The sequence below is a fragment of the Lepidothrix coronata genome, unplaced genomic scaffold (assembly GCF_001604755.1).
Source record: "Lepidothrix coronata isolate B3197 unplaced genomic scaffold, Lepidothrix_coronata-1.0 Scaffold369, whole genome shotgun sequence".
Taxonomy (NCBI): Eukaryota; Metazoa; Chordata; class Aves; order Passeriformes; family Pipridae; genus Lepidothrix; species Lepidothrix coronata.
The window spans coordinates 332,764-351,994 of record NW_016690549.1 but is presented as its reverse complement, the minus strand read 5'-3'; the positions used below and the strand labels follow the sequence as shown (position 1 = coordinate 351,994).

The 19,231-nt window shown below is 55.6% G+C and overlaps 3 protein-coding genes across 8 annotated transcripts in view; 1 reads left to right on the top strand and 2 right to left on the bottom strand.

Moving 5' to 3' along the window:
- Nucleotides 1-67, bottom strand: part of FEN1 (flap structure-specific endonuclease 1) — a 2,741-nt gene extending 2,674 nt beyond the window's left edge. Inside the window, exon 1 of the mRNA XM_017838969.1 lies at nucleotides 18-67. The gene's annotated coding sequence lies outside the window, so the exon portion shown is untranslated. The remainder of the gene's footprint in view (nucleotides 1-17) is intronic.
- Nucleotides 68-116: 49 nt separating this feature from the next.
- Nucleotides 117-810, top strand: TMEM258 (transmembrane protein 258). Its single transcript, XM_017838937.1, has 3 exons — nucleotides 117-218; nucleotides 302-411; nucleotides 552-810. The coding sequence occupies exons 1-3, from the start codon at nucleotides 216-218 to the stop codon at nucleotides 676-678; spliced, it is 240 nt and encodes a 79-aa protein (XP_017694426.1). The 5' UTR covers nucleotides 117-215; the 3' UTR covers nucleotides 679-810.
- A 1,318-nt stretch (nucleotides 811-2,128) lies between these two features.
- Nucleotides 2,129-19,231, bottom strand: part of MYRF (myelin regulatory factor) — a 49,380-nt gene continuing 32,277 nt past the window's right edge. For 4 of the 6 annotated variants that reach the window (XM_017838961.1, XM_017838960.1, XM_017838962.1 and 1 more), the window contains exons 8-27: nucleotides 17,330-17,525; nucleotides 16,666-16,742; nucleotides 16,064-16,174; nucleotides 15,729-15,819; nucleotides 14,438-14,638; nucleotides 13,599-13,707; nucleotides 13,008-13,117; nucleotides 12,345-12,505; nucleotides 11,854-11,926; nucleotides 11,212-11,300; nucleotides 10,823-10,891; nucleotides 10,122-10,202; nucleotides 8,922-9,007; nucleotides 8,073-8,234; nucleotides 7,039-7,317; nucleotides 6,863-6,950; nucleotides 6,482-6,556; nucleotides 6,232-6,334; nucleotides 5,562-5,636; nucleotides 2,129-5,368 (exon numbers count right to left, since the gene is read on the bottom strand). In XM_017838961.1, coding sequence (XP_017694450.1) covers nucleotides 5,282-5,368; nucleotides 5,562-5,636; nucleotides 6,232-6,334; nucleotides 6,482-6,556; nucleotides 6,863-6,950; nucleotides 7,039-7,317; nucleotides 8,073-8,234; nucleotides 8,922-9,007; nucleotides 10,122-10,202; nucleotides 10,823-10,891; nucleotides 11,212-11,300; nucleotides 11,854-11,926; nucleotides 12,345-12,505; nucleotides 13,008-13,117; nucleotides 13,599-13,707; nucleotides 14,438-14,638; nucleotides 15,729-15,819; nucleotides 16,064-16,174; nucleotides 16,666-16,742; nucleotides 17,330-17,525 — 2,323 coding nt within the window. In that variant the 3' untranslated portion in view covers nucleotides 2,129-5,281. The remainder of the gene's footprint in view (nucleotides 5,369-5,561; nucleotides 5,637-6,231; nucleotides 6,335-6,481; nucleotides 6,557-6,862; nucleotides 6,951-7,038; nucleotides 7,318-8,072; nucleotides 8,235-8,921; nucleotides 9,008-10,121; nucleotides 10,203-10,822; nucleotides 10,892-11,211; nucleotides 11,301-11,853; nucleotides 11,927-12,344; nucleotides 12,506-13,007; nucleotides 13,118-13,598; nucleotides 13,708-14,437; nucleotides 14,639-15,728; nucleotides 15,820-16,063; nucleotides 16,175-16,665; nucleotides 16,743-17,329; nucleotides 17,526-19,231) is intronic. The other 2 variants (XM_017838965.1, XM_017838964.1) reach the window with 2 other exon arrangements.

The window sequence follows — 19,231 nt, the reverse complement described above, 5'->3', positions numbered from 1 at the left end:
CCGAGAGCCGCCATTACCCGTCCGCTCGCGCCGCCGCCGTTCCCGCGCTCCGCCGCGGCGCCCGCCGGGAGCCTCCGCGAGCCAATGGGGAAGCGGCGCCCGCGCGCGCCGCGCCTCGTTCCCGCCCTCACTCCCACTTCCGGCGGCGCGGGGGGCGGACGTGCGGCGGAGGCGGCAGCGGCGGAGCCGACGTGTCGCAGCGGGAACCCGGCGACATGGTGAGGGCGCAGGGGGGGTGCCACGGGGGGCCGGGGTCGGTGCCGATCCCGGCCCCGCTGAACCGCCGCTGTGTCCCCCGCAGGAGCTGGAGGCGATGAGCAGATACACCAGCCCGGTGAACCCGGCCGTGTTCCCGCACCTCACCGTGGTGCTGCTGGCCATCGGCATGTTCTTCACCGCCTGGTTCTTCGTGTATCCCCCCCGGGCCGGGCGCGGGGGGGCGGGCGGGGGTGTCCCCTCACCCTTCTCTGCCTCCTGATCCCGGATTATCCCACCAATCCCGGGCTCCCCTCCCCTTGTTTAAGATTATCACCTTAACCTCGGTCCTGCAGCTACGAGGTGACATCCACCAAATACACCCGGGACATCTACAAGGAGCTGCTGATCTCGTTGGTGGCCTCGCTCTTCATGGGCTTCGGAGTCCTGTTCCTGCTGCTCTGGGTCGGGATCTACGTGTGAACCCCCCGACGTGGGATTCGGGGAAGATCTTTTTATATTTCTTTTGTATTTCAGCAAAAAAACCCAACAAGCCCTCCTGTGTCAGGTGTGGTGCGTGACACCCGAATAAAACTGGCTTTGTGACACACCTGCCTCGGGACTCCTGCTTTGTCTTTTAGGTGTTTCTGTTTACCTGGATTTTCCAAACCCCTTGGATGGAATAATGGGATCGTTTGGGTTGGAACAGCCCTTTAGGATCAGAGAGTCCAACCATTCCCCCAGTACTGCCACCCCTGCCCATGGCCCCAAGTGCCACATGCACAGGGATTTTAAATCCCTCCAGGGCTGGTCACTCCACCACTGGAGCCTGTTCCGATGCTCGACAGCCCCTTCCATGTAGGAATTTTTCTCTAATATCCAACCTACAGCTCACCTGGTGCAACTTGAGGCTGTTTCCTCTCATCCTGTGACTTGTTCCCCGGGAGAAGATGCTGATCCCACCTGGCTCCAACCTCCTGTCAGGGATTTGTGGAAAGCCAGAAGGTGCCCCCTTGATCCTCCTTTTCTCCATATTGGCACAAGGTCCAGATGCTTTGGGATATGCCCGGGGTTGTCCCAGATTTCCACGCTGTGTGCGGCCAGAAGAGTTCCAGTGCCACCTTGTGTCCTGGTACAGCCAGTCTATGGGAAATAAATCCTAAAGCTGTTTTTAATCCCTCAGTCTTGCTTGCCCTGGCATCCCCTCAACCCTTTTTTGGGAATGCTGTGCGTGCTCTCATCCTGAACCAGGAGTTTTATGGCTCAGCAGTGAGAGCAAAGAGCTGGATTAATTAATTTATTAATTCCTGAATTAACTGCCTGGTCTATAAACAGATTTATGGATTTTCAAGGGCAGATTGGAATTTCAGCCCAGCTTTGAAACAATTCCAGTTCCAAACCACAAATTCAAGCCCCAGTTTCCTATTTGGAAAGGAAGATTTCCTTTTGTGGACTCTTGGGTCCTTCTGGATCTGGCCCTGCCCTCTGACATGTGAGAAATAACAGGTCAGCAGCAGATTTCCTTCCTTTTTTTTTCTTTGCTTTCTTTTTTTTCTCCTTCCCTTTTTCCTTCCTTTCTCCTTTTTTCCTTTTCTCTTTTCCCTTTTTTTCCTTCTTCATTTTTTCCTTTCTCCTTTTTGCTCCTTTTTCCTTCTTCCTTTTTCCCTTTCCTGTCTTTCTTTCTTTTCCCTTTAATCTTCCTTTTTCATTTTCCATTTTCCCTTTTTTTTTTCCTTCTTCATTTTTCTCCTTCTTTCTAATTTCTTTTCCCTCCCTAATTTCTTTTTGCTCCTTCCTTTCTCCTTTTTATCCCCAACAACCCTGACTGGACCCTGTTTGGGCACATCCAGAAACTCCCACTGATTAAAGACAGGGAATTTCCTCCATCCCACTATTATTCCCTGGGAAGGCAGGAAAGCACCAGGAGCCATCCTTGGATACAAAGCAGTATTTATATATTTTATTCATATGGGCACATTTACCTCCAGCAGAAAACAAAGACTAAATAAGCCAAACAAAACAAAACAAAACAAAACAAAAAAAAGGGGGGGGGGGAATCCAGAGACTCAGCCCCTCCAAATTCAGCAAAATATAAATATAAATCAGGAAGAAAAGAGGGAAACCAACGTTTGTTCCCCACAAATAAAAACCAGGAATCAAGAATAACCTGCTACAAATGCAACTCTACAAACTGGCTGGCAAAATACAGTGATTAAAGCTGTGGCAGCAACATTTAAACCAACAAATTAGTGCTTTACTTGGTGGTTTTTTCCTTAAGTCTTCCAGTGGTGCCATAGTCTCTATTTACAGGCTTTAAGCTCCAACAGCAGGACAGAAGAGTTGGGAATTTGCTTTTGAAACAAATTCCCAAACAGCCCAAGTTTCCACCCCTTTGTCTTCCTTCCTGCCAGGAATGTCTCTGGATAAAGAGGGATTTCTCCAAGCTCAGAATTCCCTCCGTCCCACGCAGGGAAAGGCCTGATTGTGAACTCTCTTGGGACTGACTGGGGACAGGGAAGGGGCAGGTGTGGGTTTGGGGGAGAAATCCATACAAACAGCTGTTTCCACGGGCCTAGAAGCAATTCCATGACTCCTTGATTTTAATTTTATAACTATAAACCCCATTTCTGCCTCACTGGGCAGCGGCTGATGATTTTTAACATGGAATCCTGGAACGGTTTGGGTGGGAAGGGGCCTTAAAGCCCGACCAGTTCCACGGGTAGGGACACCTTCCACTAGCCCAGGTTGCTCCAACCTGGATTTGAACACTGCCAGGGATGGGGCATCCACAGCTCCTCTGGGAAACCTGTGCCACTTCAGACACAGGATCCCATTGCCACTAAAAGCTCCACCCCGAATCCCTGTCCTCTCCCGATCCCGGGGATTGCTCCCGGCTCCGTGTGGGCAGGGCTGGCCTTGCCACTCCAGGAGGTGCCTCATCCCGGTTAAGCCACAGTTTTTGAGGCAGCATTTGACAAATACGTGGGAAAACACTGTTCCCTGGGGTTGTTCCACAAGGGAAAAGGCACCAGAGATGTTTCCAAGCCCTCAGGCACTTGGTTTCCTGGGAATCCCACTAAATCCCATGGATGAGCATCGTGGGGACACCTGAGAGATCCCAACTCCTCCTGGGCCACCACTGATTGATTCCTTCCCTCAGGAGCGGGCTGGGATGTGCTGGGAAGTCTTGGATGAGGTGGAGGGGATCTGAGGGGGTGATTGCAGGCTCTGGCCCTCCCAACATTCCCTGTTTCCTCTTCCAAGGGGCATTTCTCCCAGCCCGGCATCACTCACCTGAGGAAGGACGTGCCAGCCTGGGCCGTTGATTGCCAAGGGGACAGTAAACCTGCCAGGGAATTCACTTTCCAGCTTAAAGCCGGGAAAAACCCCCCGGGGCAGGCGGAGGGAGGAGCACTGAGCTACATCCAGGTGTTTCCTTCAGGATTTGAGGGGGAAACAGAGAATCCTGCTGAGCACGGAGCCGACCTCCTTTTGCTCAGGTATTCCCAAGCCTTGGGGTGTCTTGTTGTCCCACTGAGCTTCCCAAAATTGGGTTTTCCGACTGCTTGGCTGCTCGGAATTCCCTGCTCACCCACTATTTGCTGCTTCCAGGCCTAAAGCCCTGACCTGGAAACCACCGACTCCAACAAGGAATTTTAGGGCTGCTGTGCTGGGATAAGCTCAGGAGGTGGATGCCAAGAGACAAACCCAGACATCCACAGGAACCATCACTTTACCTGGATAAAAAACATCCTGTTTTTCCAGAGCAGCTCCCAAGCATCCACAGGACCAGCGTGTGGCATTTCCCCCTCACTGTTTTCCTTAGGGAAATCCATCTTGGAATAACCTGGAAGTGGCTGAGCCTCCAGGAATGCAGATAACTCCTTTTTAGCACGAGGAGCCGGAGCGGGATGGGGAGGGGGATACACACGGAGCCACTTGGCTTTCCCACGTGGCTCGGTGGGGCAGGATGAAATTCCCATTTTTTTTTACGGCTTAAAACCCCAAAGAACTCAGTAGTTTAGCAAGTTAAGGACTTGTAACAGTAACATATCCCAAAATACCCCAACACAAGTGCTCTGGGAGGGCAGGGACAGCTCGGAGCCACTGCCATTCCCACTTTTTGGGAGACCACCGCCCTCTCCCGAGGCAGAGGTCCCGCCCTGGCACAGATCCTCACATTCCCAGGGACTCAGCCTTGCTCTGCAGGGCGCTCCAGGATTTTCCAGCAGTCTCTGTCCTGCACATCTGGGCAGGGGTTGGTGTTGGCTTGAGAGCCGACCAGGCAGCTCCATACGCTGCTCCCAGATGGATAAAAACAGATCCCACAACACTCAGTGTGGGAGAATCCTGGTCATCTGTCACCCCTGGGTTGATGCCAAGTGCCCCCACGCGTGGTGTGGCCTCAGCAGCGGCTTTAGTGGGAGTTTTATCCATCCAGACCTGGATCTGGTGGGATTTAAGAGCACAGAGAGGAGGGGGAATGATGTGGAAGCTGCTCCTTCTCGGGTTGTTCCCAGGGGAACGTGTCCATTGGCAAGTCCGGGGGGCTCCAGGGGGTCTGTGAGAAGTGGCCCTGGGCCAACTAGAAGGAACAGCAACTCCAGTGTATGACTTCCAGTATGTCCAGGCACAGCCCTCCTTTCCAAAGGCCAAACCCCTCGGAAAGGGCTCCAGTGTTGAAGCAATTCCAGTGTTGTGAAGAACTGACGTGGGACACCCGGGAGCACCAGGAGATCCGAGGAAGGAGCATCCCTTTGGGATGTGGCCTTCAGTCCGGCGTGATGCTTCCCAATCCAGCGTTGGAAGGGGAGGGAGAAGCGATGGAGGACACAGGGGTCTCCAGGAGGGAAAGGAGAGGGAGGTGGGATGGTGGGAACGGGTGTGAGGTCACCCCTGGAGCCACCCCGGGGCTGGTGGTGGGTTTTGGGTCCTGGGTGTGCTCAGCACCACCAGCCACCAGCATTCCAGCTCCGGAGCTGCCGCAGGACACGGGGATGAGGCGGGGCTGGGGAATTCGGGAGGCTCCCCAGTGGCACCAGTCCCCCTCCTGTCTCCAAGCAGAGGGCACTGGTGCTCCCGGGAATCACTCGCAGAGCCAGTAAAACTGGAAGTAATAGTCAGTGAAGAGCTGGCCCAGCTGCTCCGGGGAAGTGCCGCAGTCGGCCTGGCCCTGGGAATGGGAAAACGAGCTTACAGGTGGGGGCAGGATGCCAAGGAGGGAATTCTGCCTGGATTACGGGCTGGAAAAATCATCCCCCCACTACCAGCAGCAGTGGTGCCACATGGCTCCTAAACCTGCCATGATCCCACATGTCTCTCCTTCCACAAGGCAAGAGGAAGGAGGAGCAGCTGGTGGAACTCACCGGCTGAGCCACTCGGAAGTGGTAGGAAAACTCCTGGAAAGACATCATCACCAGAGGCCAGCGGTGCGTGGTGTCCTGGGGAAGGAAGGGGAATAGCTGGGATGAGATCAGGGATGAGCAGAGGGATGTTCTGGGGAGGGAACACACGGCCTTGGGCTCTGGAGTGACCCCACGGAGGTTTCCCAGAGAACAAGTGGGATGAGGAGCGGCTGAGGGAGCTGGGGGTGGGCTCATCCTGGAGAAAAGGAGGATCAGGGGGATCTTCTCATTCCCTACAACTCCTTGACAGGAGGGTGGAGCCAGGTGGGGCTGTGCTCTGCTGCCAGGGAACAAGGGACAGGACAAGAGGAAACAGCCTCAACTTGTGCCAGGGGAGGTTCTGGATGGATATGTGGGAAAATTCCTGTAATGGAGCGGGTTGTCAAGCATTGGAACAGGCTCCAGTGGTGGAGTCCCCACCTCTGGAGGATAAAACCCGTGTGGATGTGGCACTTGGGAACATGATCTGGGGTGGCCTTGGCCGTGCTGGGGGGATGGTGGGACTCCATCATCTTGAAGGGCTTTTCCAACCAAAATGATTCCATGTTTGAGCACAAATTCCCTCCAGAAACTCCTGTGCTGCCCGTGGGTGGTGTGTTGGGCTGACTGTGAGCTGTTCCCTTCTCCTTACCTGTGCATCCATGGTATCCATGGAGCTGTTCCTGCTCACAGCATCCTGGCAGGGATCACTGGAGACAAGGCCACAAAGGGAGATGGACACAGCGGAGGAGGAGCTGGGAAGAGAGGACACAATGAGAGTCTGGAAGGGGGAACATCCACAGCCCCTTCCCCACGGAGACACCATGGCCACATCAGTGTCCGGCCCCTCTGGGGGCACTGGAACACCCAAGGGATGTTCCTTTGGATCCCTGGCCACTCACTTCATCTCCAGGGTCAGGTTGGTGTCCACGGCCGTCCGCTGGTTCACAGGGATGCGGAAGCTGAAGTTTCCAGTCCTGGGAACACAGAGAGAGGATGAGATGTCACCAGGCTCTGGGAAGGCTGGGATAAGACCCAAAATCCCTGTTGGGCTGAGAATTCACACAGGAGATCTTCCCAAGGATGAGCCCATTGCCAAACACTTTCCCTGAGGGCAGCACTGGCGGCACCAGTTCCAATTCCCAGGGAATGGCGTGAGCTGCCATGAGGTGATAGCAGAAAACACCCAAGGAAATCTTGGAAAAACTCCAAGATTTGTCCATTTCTTTCTTCCCACGGTGCTGCTGGCACCAAGGTGCCAGCAGCCAGCCCTTCCCGCTCACCTGCAGGCGTTGGAAGCGGCGCAGTACTGGGAGTGGATGGCCAGGTTGATCTCCAGGATCCGGATGGATTCCAGCACTGGGCTTGGCCCTGTCGGCGGGAGAACGAAGTGTTTAGGAACAGCTGGAAAGCCCCGAGGGAGGAAGGCTGGGAGGGACAGGAGGTGGGAGCCACGTACCATCGGTGCCGGGGTGCTCCGTGCGGAGCCGCTCGCTCACCGGCTGCCGGAGGCTGCGCCGCTGCCGGGAGCTGCTGCGGGAGAGCGAGAGGTTGGAGATGTACTTGGATTTGCCCTGGATGTGGGAGAAGGGGGAGGAGGGGCTGGCATTGGGGCTGCCGAAGCTCTGAGACCTGTCAGGAGTCTTTGGCCACTTGGAGTAGGAGGAGGATTTCCCGGTGATGCCCCTGGATTTGGCTTTGATGTTTGTCGCTGGAAGGAGGGAGGTCTGGCTTTGGTCTGTGGAAAAACGGGAGAGGAGGCTGCGCTGAGAGGCTGGGATTGGGTAGGAGCACCAGGATCACCCTGTCCCCATGTCACCTCCTGAATCACCCAGGCTGCCCCGGGAAGCTCTGGCTGCCCCATCCCTGGAAGTGTTCAAATCCAGGTTGGATGGGGCTTGGAGCAACCTGGTCTAGTGAAGGTGTCCCTGTCCATGGAATGGGATGAGCTTTAAGGTCCCTTCCATCCAAACCATTCCAGGATTTTGTGATTCCATTCTCTCTGTGCCCGATGGTGCCAGGGATGGAATGAAGAGGGAATGAGGTCACACCTCAAGGTAGGGCTGCTCAGGTGAGCTGAGCCTGGAAGTGCTTCCCGTGACTTTGTGCTGGAAAAGTGGGAAGCTCCAAATCCTTTCCAGCCCCAACTTACCCCTGGCAGCAGGATCAGGGATGTCTGAACTGTGCACATGGGCAGAGAAGGATATAAAGGATAAATATAAGGATATAAAGGATATACCTATGGTATAAAGGATATATAGAAGATATAAAAGATATAAATAGAAGGATATAAAGCCATTAGAGAGCTTCTAGAGGAGGGGGACAAGGATGAGGAAGGATCTAGAGGGAAGGTGTGGGGAAAGGGAACTGGAATTGTTCATCCCGGAGGAGACCGAGGAGATCCTCCCACAAGGAGCAGGAGGTGAGAGACAAGGATGTCACACAAACCTTGGAGATGTCCCAGAACCTCTGGGAATCTGGGATGGCCCTCACCTGTCCTGTTGGTGCCGTGAGTGGGGCTGGTGTCCGAGGGGACCACGGAGGAGACGCCGGTGGGAACAGCGGAGCAGCACACGGAGAAACACGGAGGGCTGAAACAGGCCAGGACACTGGGAGCAGGAGAGCCCAGGGATACTCCAGCTGTGTCCTCCGGGACTGCAGGGACACGGGAATAACTCAAGGGATCCAACAGGAGCAGTGCCCAGTGCCCCACCACCCATTCCATGAAAGCAGAGCCATCCCAGCACGGTGGGATGGGGGAGGCACCACCCTGGTCATCCTGAATCCCAACCCACCATCCTGAATCCCAGCCCACCATCCTGAATCCCGACCCGTCATCCTGAATCCCGACCCGTCATCCTGAATCCCGACCCGTCATCCTGAATCCCAACCCGTCATCCTGAATCCCAACCCGTCATCCTGAATCCCAACCCACCATCCTGAATCCCAACCCACCATCCTGAATCCCAACCCGTCATCCTGAATCCCAACCCACCATCCTGAATCCCAACCCACCATCCTGAATCCCAACCCGTCATCCTGAATCCCAAGACACCATCCTGAATCCCAAGCCACCATCCTGAATCCCAAGCCACCATCCTGAATCCCAACCCGTCATCCTGAATCCCAAGCCCCCATCCTGAATCCCAAGCCACCATCCTGAATCCCAAGCCACCATCCTGAATCCCAACCCGTCATCCTGAATCCCAAGCCACCATCCTGAATCCCAACCCACCATCCTGAATCCCAACCCGTCATCCTGAATCCCAAGCCACCATCCTGAATCCCAACCCACCATCCTGAATCCCAACCCACCATCCTGAATCCCAACCCAGCACCCACCGTGCTCCGGGGGGCTCCTGCTGCCGGCTCCATCGGATATGGCCGTGGATCGCACCGTCTGGGTCTTATCAATGTTCTGGCTTGACCTGGAATGCAGGAGAGTGAGGTGAAAACCTGGACTGGGACTGTGGTGCCGCTCGTAGGTGCGGAGGGAAGAGGCTGCAGCGAGATAACGGGAAGAGGGACACGGAGGAACAGGAGACACGGAGGAGGACAGAGTGGAATGATCTGGGAAAGGGAAGGCAGGAGAGAGGCACACAAGCCATGAAGACAGCAAGGAGAGCTCAGAAATCCATAGGGAATCCTATGGCAGTCCCATGTCTGGCAAGGACAACAGGACAACTCCCAGCTGCTTCAGAGGACACCAGCAGCACTCCTGGATCATCCTGGAACAGGGTGGATTTCACTCTCAGTAGTGATATCCTGGCTGGGTTTGGGTTTTTGGGACTCAACAGGCTCCAAGCACTCACATTCCCTAAGGAATGTGCCCCTCATCTCTCCGAGACTGTCTGTTCCTCCCCTTGTTCCTCACAAACACACACAAGTTAATCCCGTGGAATTCCAGGTGTTTCACTGCAGCTATCCAAGAGCTGAGCTGAGGACACCACAGGCATCTCCTGAGGATAAGGGAGATGGGAAAGGGGGGGAATCTTTCTCCCAGGTCTGCAGTGCTTTTGGGCACCCGTGTCCATGTCTTACCTGTCCCTGAGCACCGCTCCAGGTTTCCCAGGGATTAATGGAGCTTCCCACCCTGGGAGAAATCAAAAACCCACTTTGTCCCCTGCAAGACTTATTTTAGTACAGGGATTTCTTTTCCAGGTGAAAGGAGACTCAGTGCCGGTCTCCTGGATGGAATGTGGAGCTTCACCTTCATCCCATCAAAATCCAACCCTTGTCCCTCGTGTCCTTCCACTGCCTCATTCACCTTTTCCGTGTGTGGCTTTATCCTGCTTTACTTGCAGGATGTAATTTCCTTATTTAACCTTTAATTAACTGAGTTTTCCATCTCCTAATCCCAATTTCCCCTGCCTAACAGGGTCCACAGTCCTTCCTCCCGGAATCCCATTGGAGTCTCACATCCATTTCTCTGCTTTCAGTTTTGCTTCAGTTTTTTTGGTCTCCTGGGATGCAGATGGCAGGAAAAAAAAAAAAAAGAGGAATTAAGAGAAGGAGTAACGGGATAATGAAACAGTCACATACCGTGGACACAGAGCGACCGGAATTCCGGGACCCCCGTGCCGGAAGAGGGCCAGGAGACAGGCAGTGGGCACAGCAAAGGAGCTACAGGACAGTGAGGGACACAGGGAGAAGAGGAAAAGTGGGAACATGCCCGGGAGGACAGGGAACGAAAAAGGATGTGGAAGATAACGGGAAGGAAAAGACAAAAATGGGGAAAATTAAAGACAAAGTGGAAGGAAAACGGGTTGGATGAGGAGATGGAAGCAGGAGAGGAGGGAGGAAAATGGGACAGGGAAAAGAGGGAGAGAAAAAGAGACTCATTATCAGGTCACAGGAGCTCCCAAAGCTGGTCCAGTCCCACTGAACCAGTGGGATGAAGCCGGAGCGGCATCCAAGGAACATCCAAGCCTGGCCACGAGTGGATTGGTGAGCAGCCAAATGGGGCATTCCCTTTTCCTTCTCTATTCCTCGCTTCTCGCTCCAGGTATTCCTCATTTCCTCCAGATATTCCTCATTTCCTCCAGATATTCCTCATTTCCTCCAGATATTCCTCACTTCTCGCTCCAGATAACCCAACCGACACCAGACTGGGATGTGTGGGTGTGTCGGGTGGGATTTGCCCCTCTGGAATTGTGCTCCACGACACCAGGGCAGCTGGTTTCTGTGCCTCAGCCTCTCCCAGGCCCCCTCATCCCTTCCCAGCGGTTCCCAAAAACACCCACCCGTCGATATCCACGAGATCCTCCTCACTGCGCAGGCTCAGCACGTAGAGAGTGGACATGGACACAACGCTGGAAAAGAGAGAGGGGAAAGCTGAGCAGGGACGTGGAGCAGGGCTCTGTCACGGTATCAATCTGCTCCCAAGGGATTCCAGCCCACAAAAGGTGGCTGCTCCATCCCTGGAAGTGTCCAAGGCCAGGTTGGAGCGACCTGGGATGCTGGAAGGTGTCGGGGTTGGAACTGGTTGAGCCTTAAGGTCTCTTCCAACCCAAAGCATTCCAGGATTACGTGGAAAAAGCCCCTCACTGCACCCCCCCATGGATGGCACGGCCCAGACGGATCAGCCAGAGGGAGCCAAGGGAGAAGGATCATCCCAGGTGCTGGGAATCACCTGAATGCCATGATGATGACCAGGGCAATGATGGTGCCCTGCAGGAAGCGCTGGCTGATACAGGCCTGTTCCGGGACAACCGACGGAGACTGCAAGGAAAAAACACCCGGATCAGCTCAGGAACCCCAAGAGCAGCTCAGATTCCTGCCACGGACCTCCCCAAGCCCATCCCGAGCTCTCTTCCTGCTCCCTGGAAATCCTGAACTCCCCCCAGTCTGGAAGCCATTTAACACCCCCATCAGGCACAGACAAAAGGAGCATCATGGAATCATTAAGGCTGGAAAAGCCCTCTGGGATTCCAGAGTCCAACCACTCCATAGGCACCACTAAACCATGTCCCCAAGTCCCACACCCACACGGATTTTAAATCCCTCCAGGGACGGGGACTCCACCACTGCAGTCTGTGCCAGAGCTGGACAACCCTTTCCATGAAGGAATTTCCCAGGATATCTGACTTAAATCCCCCCTGGTGGCCGTTTCCTCTCATCCTGTCACTTGGGAGCAGATCCCGATCCCACCCGGCTCCACCCTCCTGCCAGGGAATTGTGCAAAGGGGTAAGGGCCCCTGATCCTCCTTTTCTCCAGGATGAGCCCTCCCAGCTCCTCCCACCCGGCACTGCTCCCTTGGGATCCGTCCCTCACCTTGGTGGCCACTTTGTGGGGTCTCTTTTTGTGGGGGACACTTCCCGCCCGGCTGAACTGGCTCCCTGTTTGGCTGCAAGGAAAAAGGAGCAATGGAGCTGAGCTGGGCAGGGATGGCTCTCCAAGCCATTCCCAGGGAAAAACGGGATTTTCCAGTAGGCAACAAACCCTCTGTGTGGCGTGACAGTCACAAACCCTTTGGGGGCTTTGCCCAGAGGGCCCCAGTTCTGCCCCAAAACCTGCATAAGCAGGGTCAGGATGGAGGTTCTGGAAGCACAGGAAACTCTTTGCCATGAGGAAATGGCAGACAGCTGGAATTGGAGACAATTCCATCCGGGGGGTTTTGGGGAATGTCAAACCTCCCCAGCCTCAGCTCCTTAAACCCCAAGTGATGTTGTCAGACAACACCACAACAACATTCCAACACCCTCCCCATCTCCCACTCGGAGTTTCCTGGGATCCAAGGGGACATTCCTTGGCTCCGGCTGTACCTGAAGGCTCCGGAGCTCACGGTGGACTTCATGCTGTCCAGTCTCTTGAGCTTGGCCAGCTTGTGGCTCCACCTCTCCAGCTCGTCGATGCGGGTCTCCAGGTTGTCCGTCAGCTTGCACAGCTCCTTCACGGCCCCCACGTTCTCCATGAAGATCCGCTCCTGCCAGGGAATCGGGATGAGGAACACTTGGATCTGGCCGCCCTGACTGCTCTCCCGCGCCACGTCCCGCGGGAAAGGCTACGGGAGTCACCCAGCATGGACCACCTGGATCTCTCCAGCCCTCCGGGTGTGACGTGGGAGGCTGTCCCCACCCCCGTGGGGCATGGGAGGTGATTCCCAGAGCAGAGAACAGGTTGGGAAAGGTCAGGAGACCGGGTGCTCCGGGGTATCTTGACATAAGCACCTTATCTTATCCAGAAAGGGGAGATTAGGACCGGGAGACTCCCTGCAGGAAGCTGCCAGCAGGGAGCCCTTCCTGGGGGAGATGCTGCCAGATTTCCCTCCCTGCCCAGGTCCAGTGCCCACCCAGGGCTGCTCCCGACTTCTGGAATCGCAGCCAGGCCTGACACTCATCTGGGTGGTGCCAGGAGCGTTTCCCAGGCACCGCATTCCATATCCAGCTCCTGGAGCTGGGCTCACCAGCCTCCCGGCTGCCACCAACCTTGTTCACCACCAGGAAGTTCTCCAGGGTCTTCCCATTGGAAAAGACCAGGTCCCCGGTGTCCTTCACAGCTTCCGGGAGGATTTCCTTCACCTCCTGAGCGATGACACCTGGGGACACGTGGAGAGAGCACGGGGGGGGTCAATTATCCCCAAATTCCATGGACAGGGATCATCAACCCCCCATAGGATCTACCTGTACTCCCAAAGAGAGGTGGATACCTGGAGAAACCTTTCCCCTGTGGCAAGTGCCACCTTCTCTCCCGCTAAATTCCCTAAAGAGGGAATTTCATCAGATTCCTTAATTCCAGAGGTGAGAACCCCCCTCTTGCCCACCTCACACCCGGGGCAGAACTGGACACGGCCCCTACGAAAGGCAGAGGATTCCCGTGGGACATTCCTGCCTCAGAGGTGTATTCCCATGGGATATACCTGTCTCAGAGGTGTATTCCCATGGGATATACCTGTCTCAGAGGTGTATTCCCATGGGATATACCTGTCTCAGAGGTGTATTCCCATGGGATATACCTGTCTCAGAGGTGTATTCCCATGGGACATTCCTGCCTCAGAGGTGTATTCCCATGGGATATACCTGTCTCAGAGGTGTTGTCCATCCCCACCGTGGCTGCAAACTCTGGTTTGTAGTTGTAGTGCACCAGTCGCATCTGGGAGATCCGCTTCAGCTGCTCCGTGGTGTCCACCTGGGAAAAAAAACAGGCACAGGGAACTCCTAAAGGGACTGTTGCTTCTTAAATCCCCATGAGTCCAAGCAGGGAAACCCACTGTGGCTCATGGGAATTCCTGTGGGAGACTGGAACCTTGCTCGGAGCAGCCGCTGGGACAAACAGCAGCAGCACTGGGGTTAATCTCCAGTTCTGGTCTCCAGACATATTCCTGGGATAGGGAAGCCGGGAAGAGAGAGACTCTCATTGCAGAAACAGACACAGAGTGGAGGCAGTTCCCAAAAACATGTGGGGTGAAGGCATCCAGCTTTTCTGGACAGGCAAATCCAGCTGACAGGAATTCAGAGCAGAGCCCTCTGGCGAGGCCCAGGATGGTGCCTGCCACAGTCACCTGTTTCCATGCATTTTCCAACTGCTTTCCACCTTTTTTCCGAGTGTTTTCTGACTGTGTTTGCCAGGTCTGTCTAACAGTGGAAGAGTCAATATTCCCCAGGACGTGGTGGACAGGCTGTGTCCGGGACAGAGGGAATTCTAAGGCACTTCCCATCCGACCAACAGTCACCTGATCCCGGAATATCCTGAGCCGCACGGGGCCCATAGGGATCACCGAGTCCAACTCCTGTAGGCCTAGAGCTGGACTCCCGCAGGAGCTCAGGTTATCCATGGAAACCAGCAGCTCGGGATGCCACTCCCACTTCCCGTGGTGCCCCTTCACCCCAACCCCCCCCTCCGCTTTCCAAGGTCTCACCTCCTGGATGTCCTCCTTCACCCGGACATCCGAGGGGTGCATCAGGGAGCCCATGACCTTCACGTTGCCATGGACCACCAGGGCCTCGTCCGGGCGGTCGGTGTTGATGCCGACGCGGCCGTGGTGGAACACGGTGTCCGGGAGCTGCGCCCGCTGCCACAGCACGTCACTGTCACTCTCAAACTGGCCCGGGTTGGAAGCCTGAGGGAAAACGGGAAAGCGGGGGCTGAAAAAGCAGGGAAAGGACCGCTGGGAAGCAGAGATCTTAGGGATGTTCGCCCGAGAAGCGGGAGGGGGTTTTTGGGACGAGCTGTCCGTGAGATCCCGGTGCTCCCTCCAGCCTGCAGCACATGGAATTACCGTGCCAGCCCCACAGGAGGGACAGCAGGGAATGGGATAGGCGGGAGGACAGAGCCAGGAGAGGACAAGGAGGGTCGTGGGGGTGCCACACAGAGCTTTGCACAGAACAAGGTGGAGTGGCAGGGCAGGGATCCATCGGGAACGGATCTGGGAATGGATCCCAGCCCATCCTGGCAGCCTTGGCATTCACCTGCTGGCCCAGCCTCCCTTTGCAGGGACCAAGGCTATTCCTGCTCCTCTCCCCTCCCTAAAGGAATATCTTTGCTGCCTAGGGCTGTTGTCCCAGAGCTGCTCCAGGACAGCAGGTGACCAAGTGACGTGGATGACGCTCCTGCCTCCCAAATCCTGCGGGGTTCTGTGACACACCTGCAGGTTGTGCTGGCCTGCCTGCAATTCCCTGCTGGGAATCCTGGAAGTTGCATAATCCATCATGGACTTCTTGTCTGCAGATCCTGAGGCCCCTGTTTGGGTTTTATTCCCTGCCTTCACATCTCGGAGCTGAGTGCTCCAGCAAAACCCCGGGAAAGCCTGGGAATGGTGCCTGTTCCTGCCCCTCTTCCTTAGGACATGCAAGGGGTGGGAAGGCACCCAGTTTTCCTGCACCTGGAATGCTTGTCCCCGCTGCAGAGTCCCAGCCGCACTCTTCCCTAATTCCCAACAGTCCCAACTGGACACTGCTCCAACCTTGGGATCTGCAACAGGTTCTGTGAGGAACCAGATGCGGAAAGGCTGGGAATGCTACAAACAGTGCAGGGGGAGTTTGGAGAAGGGGGGAGAAGTGGGAAATCAAGGCTGGAAAAGCCCTCTGAAATCATCAAGTCCAACCATCCCACGTTCACCACCAAAGCACCGCCCTGAGTGCCACATCCCCAGGTGTTTGGAAGGTGGGAGATGGTCCGTGGGGCATCGGAGGGAGGGGACAGGGATTTACCCGGACGATGATCCGCTCGGAAATGTGGGCGGCCAGCGTGTAGTTCTGGTTCTGGGCATGTGCCTGCAGGGCCACCACCAGCATGAAGTACCTGGGAAGGGAGAAAAGTCAGGGAAGCATTCTGGGACGTGCTGGATCTCCATCCCCTGTGGAACGCCGTGGCGGGCTCGGAACATCCCCTCCCCCTGTGCTCCTCCCAGAGAGGGGAGACCCTTCTCGTGCCCAAGGATGGCCAATCCAGGCCTTGTCCCCCATGTCCTCCTCCCTCTGGACGCACTTCCCGGGCCAGGAGGAGGCAGATCCACGGGAGGCTCGAGATATTCCGGAGCCCTCACCTCTGGTCCGGGTTGGGTTTGCCCTTTTTCCGCATGTTGTTGGCCGTGGTCTCGCTGAAGTGCAGCCGCCCCACGGTGACCTTGGTGACCTGCTCCGGGGGCAGGTTGACCCTGGAAGGGAAGGGAAACAGAGGAGTGAGTGAGGATGCTGCCTGTCTGGGAATGCTGCCTAGTTTTTCCTGCTCCTCTGCCTAAGGACATGCAAAAAGTGGGAAGGTACCCAGTTTTCCTACACCTTGCAGAGCTCTAGTTCCCAGCATTCCCTCATTCTGCTGGATCATTCCCAACAGTCTGCTGGACACTGGCCCAGCCTTGGGATCTGCAACAGGTTCCCAAATGCCCTGAGGGTGCTGTGAGGAACCGGGTGTGGAAAGGCCGGAGCCAGAACCTGGAGGGGAGGGTTTTTTGGGAAAACCAAAAAACAGCAGGGCTGTGAACTGGGCACAGAGCTGGGAATGTGAAGACAGGAAATCAGGGCAGAACTGGAGAGTGTGGCAACCACCCAGTGGAATGCGAGACTCTAACTCTGCCCCTTTCCCCACCTTGTGGTGCTGTTATTCCCTGGAAACACGGGATGCTGGTTCCCACAGGGACACACTCACGTGACGGGGTTGAAGGGCCGTTTGCTGCGATCCGACTGCGACTGCTCGATGTTGATGGATTGGTTCAAGGCCTCGAGCTGGAGACGAGGATTTGGGAATGTGACACAGGGCACAGAGACCTTCCCATTCCCACCTCCTCCTTCCCAGCTCTCTGCCCACCTTCCCATGACTTGGTACGACCCAGAGTGTGGGCACTGTCCAAACATGGGAATTGCCCTTGGAAGGGGGAAAGTCGAGGTTGGAAGGATCTTCCCAAAGTTTCCATATACCTCTGGAATCAAAGGTGAGAGAGAGCCAGCCCTGAAACACCCAGGCAGTGACTGAGCCCATCTTAGGACCTGTATTCCAATGGCTCAGAGGATGTTTGGATTGGATATTAGGGAAAACTCCTTCATGGAAAGGGTGGTCACTGGAACAGGCTCAGGTGGTGGAGTCCCCATTCCTGGAGCCATTTAAAATCCATATGGATGTGGCACCTGGGGACATGGTTTGGGGTGGCCTTGGCAGTGCTGGGGGAATAGTTGGACCCAAGATCCTAAAGGGCTTTTCCAACCTCAGTGATTCCATGGCTCCACACATTCCTCCACAGCGCAGCACGTGAGGCTGCATTCCAAGCCCCCCCTTTTCCCGGCTCCGTTCACCCTCACCCTCAGCTCCCGCTCACCTTCACTCCGTGCAGCTTCAGGTAGAAGCATTCCAAGGGTTTCAGGCCCTCGGGGGTCTTCACGTACTTGGGGTCTCCCAGCATCCCGATGTACACCGTGACCTGGAAGTGGTTCTTCTTCTGGCACACGAAGGCGTCGTCCCCCACGGAGAAGTTGAATCCCTTGTCGGCGTCCACGCGGTACGTGAGCATCGGGCTGGGAAAAGGGAGCACCAGTGAGGCCAGGAGGGGACCCAAAGGTTTCCCAGGGAAATTTGTGGATATCCCATCCCTAGAAGTGTCCCCGGCCAGGTTGGACAGGGCTTGGAGCAACCTGGGCCACGGATGGGCACTGGATGATCCATAAGGTCCCTTCCAACCCAAACCATCCTATGGTTCTTCCCCTGGGAAGGAATATGGAGATCCCAAGCTCCACAGCCTTCCCAAAGCCTGGAGAATCCCTTTAACGCTGGGAGAAGCAGCTCAGGCTGACTTGGGGGTGTCCCACATCCCATGGCATTCCCGACGTCTCCTGTGCCAGCCCTGCTACCAGGATGTGCCTGTGTCCCAAATTCCTGCAGAAACCACCTGCTCCAGTGGCTGCGGAAAAGCTTCCGGCTCCCAGACCCAGAGAGGGAGGAGGAGGAGGGGTCCTGGCTGCTCCATGGACACACACCAGCTGGAAAGGTTTAATCTACATCTCCTTAATGGGTTGGTTTCCATGGGAATGAGGGAAATATGTGGCCTTTTCCTCACCGTCCAAAAATCCCAGACCTGGGCTGGTGGGCCCTCGGAAGGGGGGAAGGAGCTGCCTCTCATCCCACAGAACAGCCACATCCCATTGTTTTCAATTAAAGAATTAGGGATGAGGTAAAGGGGGAGCTCAGCCCAGCCTTGGATATGAGACTTAAAAATTAAGGAGCACTTTTCCCTAAAAAACAAATCAATCCTGACTTCTACCTCCAGACTGCTCTGGATTCTGCCCAGAGCAACGGGAGGGGAGGCGGACAGACTGACAGTGAGGAATGTGGCAGACTCTGGGAAGCAGAAAATAGGGATTCTGCCCTGGTATTCCTTCCTTTTTTCTGGAATAAAGCCATTCTCCCCCCAGAACACCTGAGGGGATAATGTGGATGAGACCTGAGGGTGATTCCAGGCTGCCAGGAGCAATCCTGGGGTGGCCCCGAGTAACTGCTCCCTCCTTACACCCCAGGGACCTGGGAATGCCGTGCTTAGCTCCGGACACAAAGCAGACAGTGGGAGCAGAGCTCTGCCCTAGCCCAGAGGCACGAAAGGAATTCCTTGACCTCCTCCCAGACTCTCCATCTGGATATTCCTCACTGGAGCCTGAGCAGCCTCTGTGCTCATCCCACTCCTGGCTGATTTCCTGGCTCCTGAGTTCACTGCTATTCCCACTGTTGTTTAACAGGCAAAGCCAAGGAGAGGAAGGATCTGTCCCAACTTCCAAGCTACAGATGCTTCCCAAACTTCCAAACCGATGGCTGCCAAACATGTGCTGACAGGGGGGAGACAGGAGGGCTCCTCCTCCTGTCTGCCTCCTGGAAATTCCTGGTCTTCCACAATCCCCTTCCAGAGGCTCCTATTCACTGACTTTCCCGTTTTCCCAATGGCTGTGACTGCTGCATCCCCCAAATCCCTGTGCTGGGATTGATGGGAGGGAAGACACTGCTTTCCAGAGGGATCTCCATCACTTCTGGCTGAGCTGAGGAGCTGCTCCCAGGGCAGGGTATTCCCGGCTCTCCGGATGGGAATGGGGTGGTAAGAGAGGGAAAAGCAGGAGACCCCAAGGGAGAAGCAGTTCCTGGGATCAGGGATGACACCAGCCACTGACAAATCCATGTCCTGGGAGCAGCCAAAGCATTTTCCAGGGAGAGCACGGGGGCCAGAGGGCAAAGTGTCAGG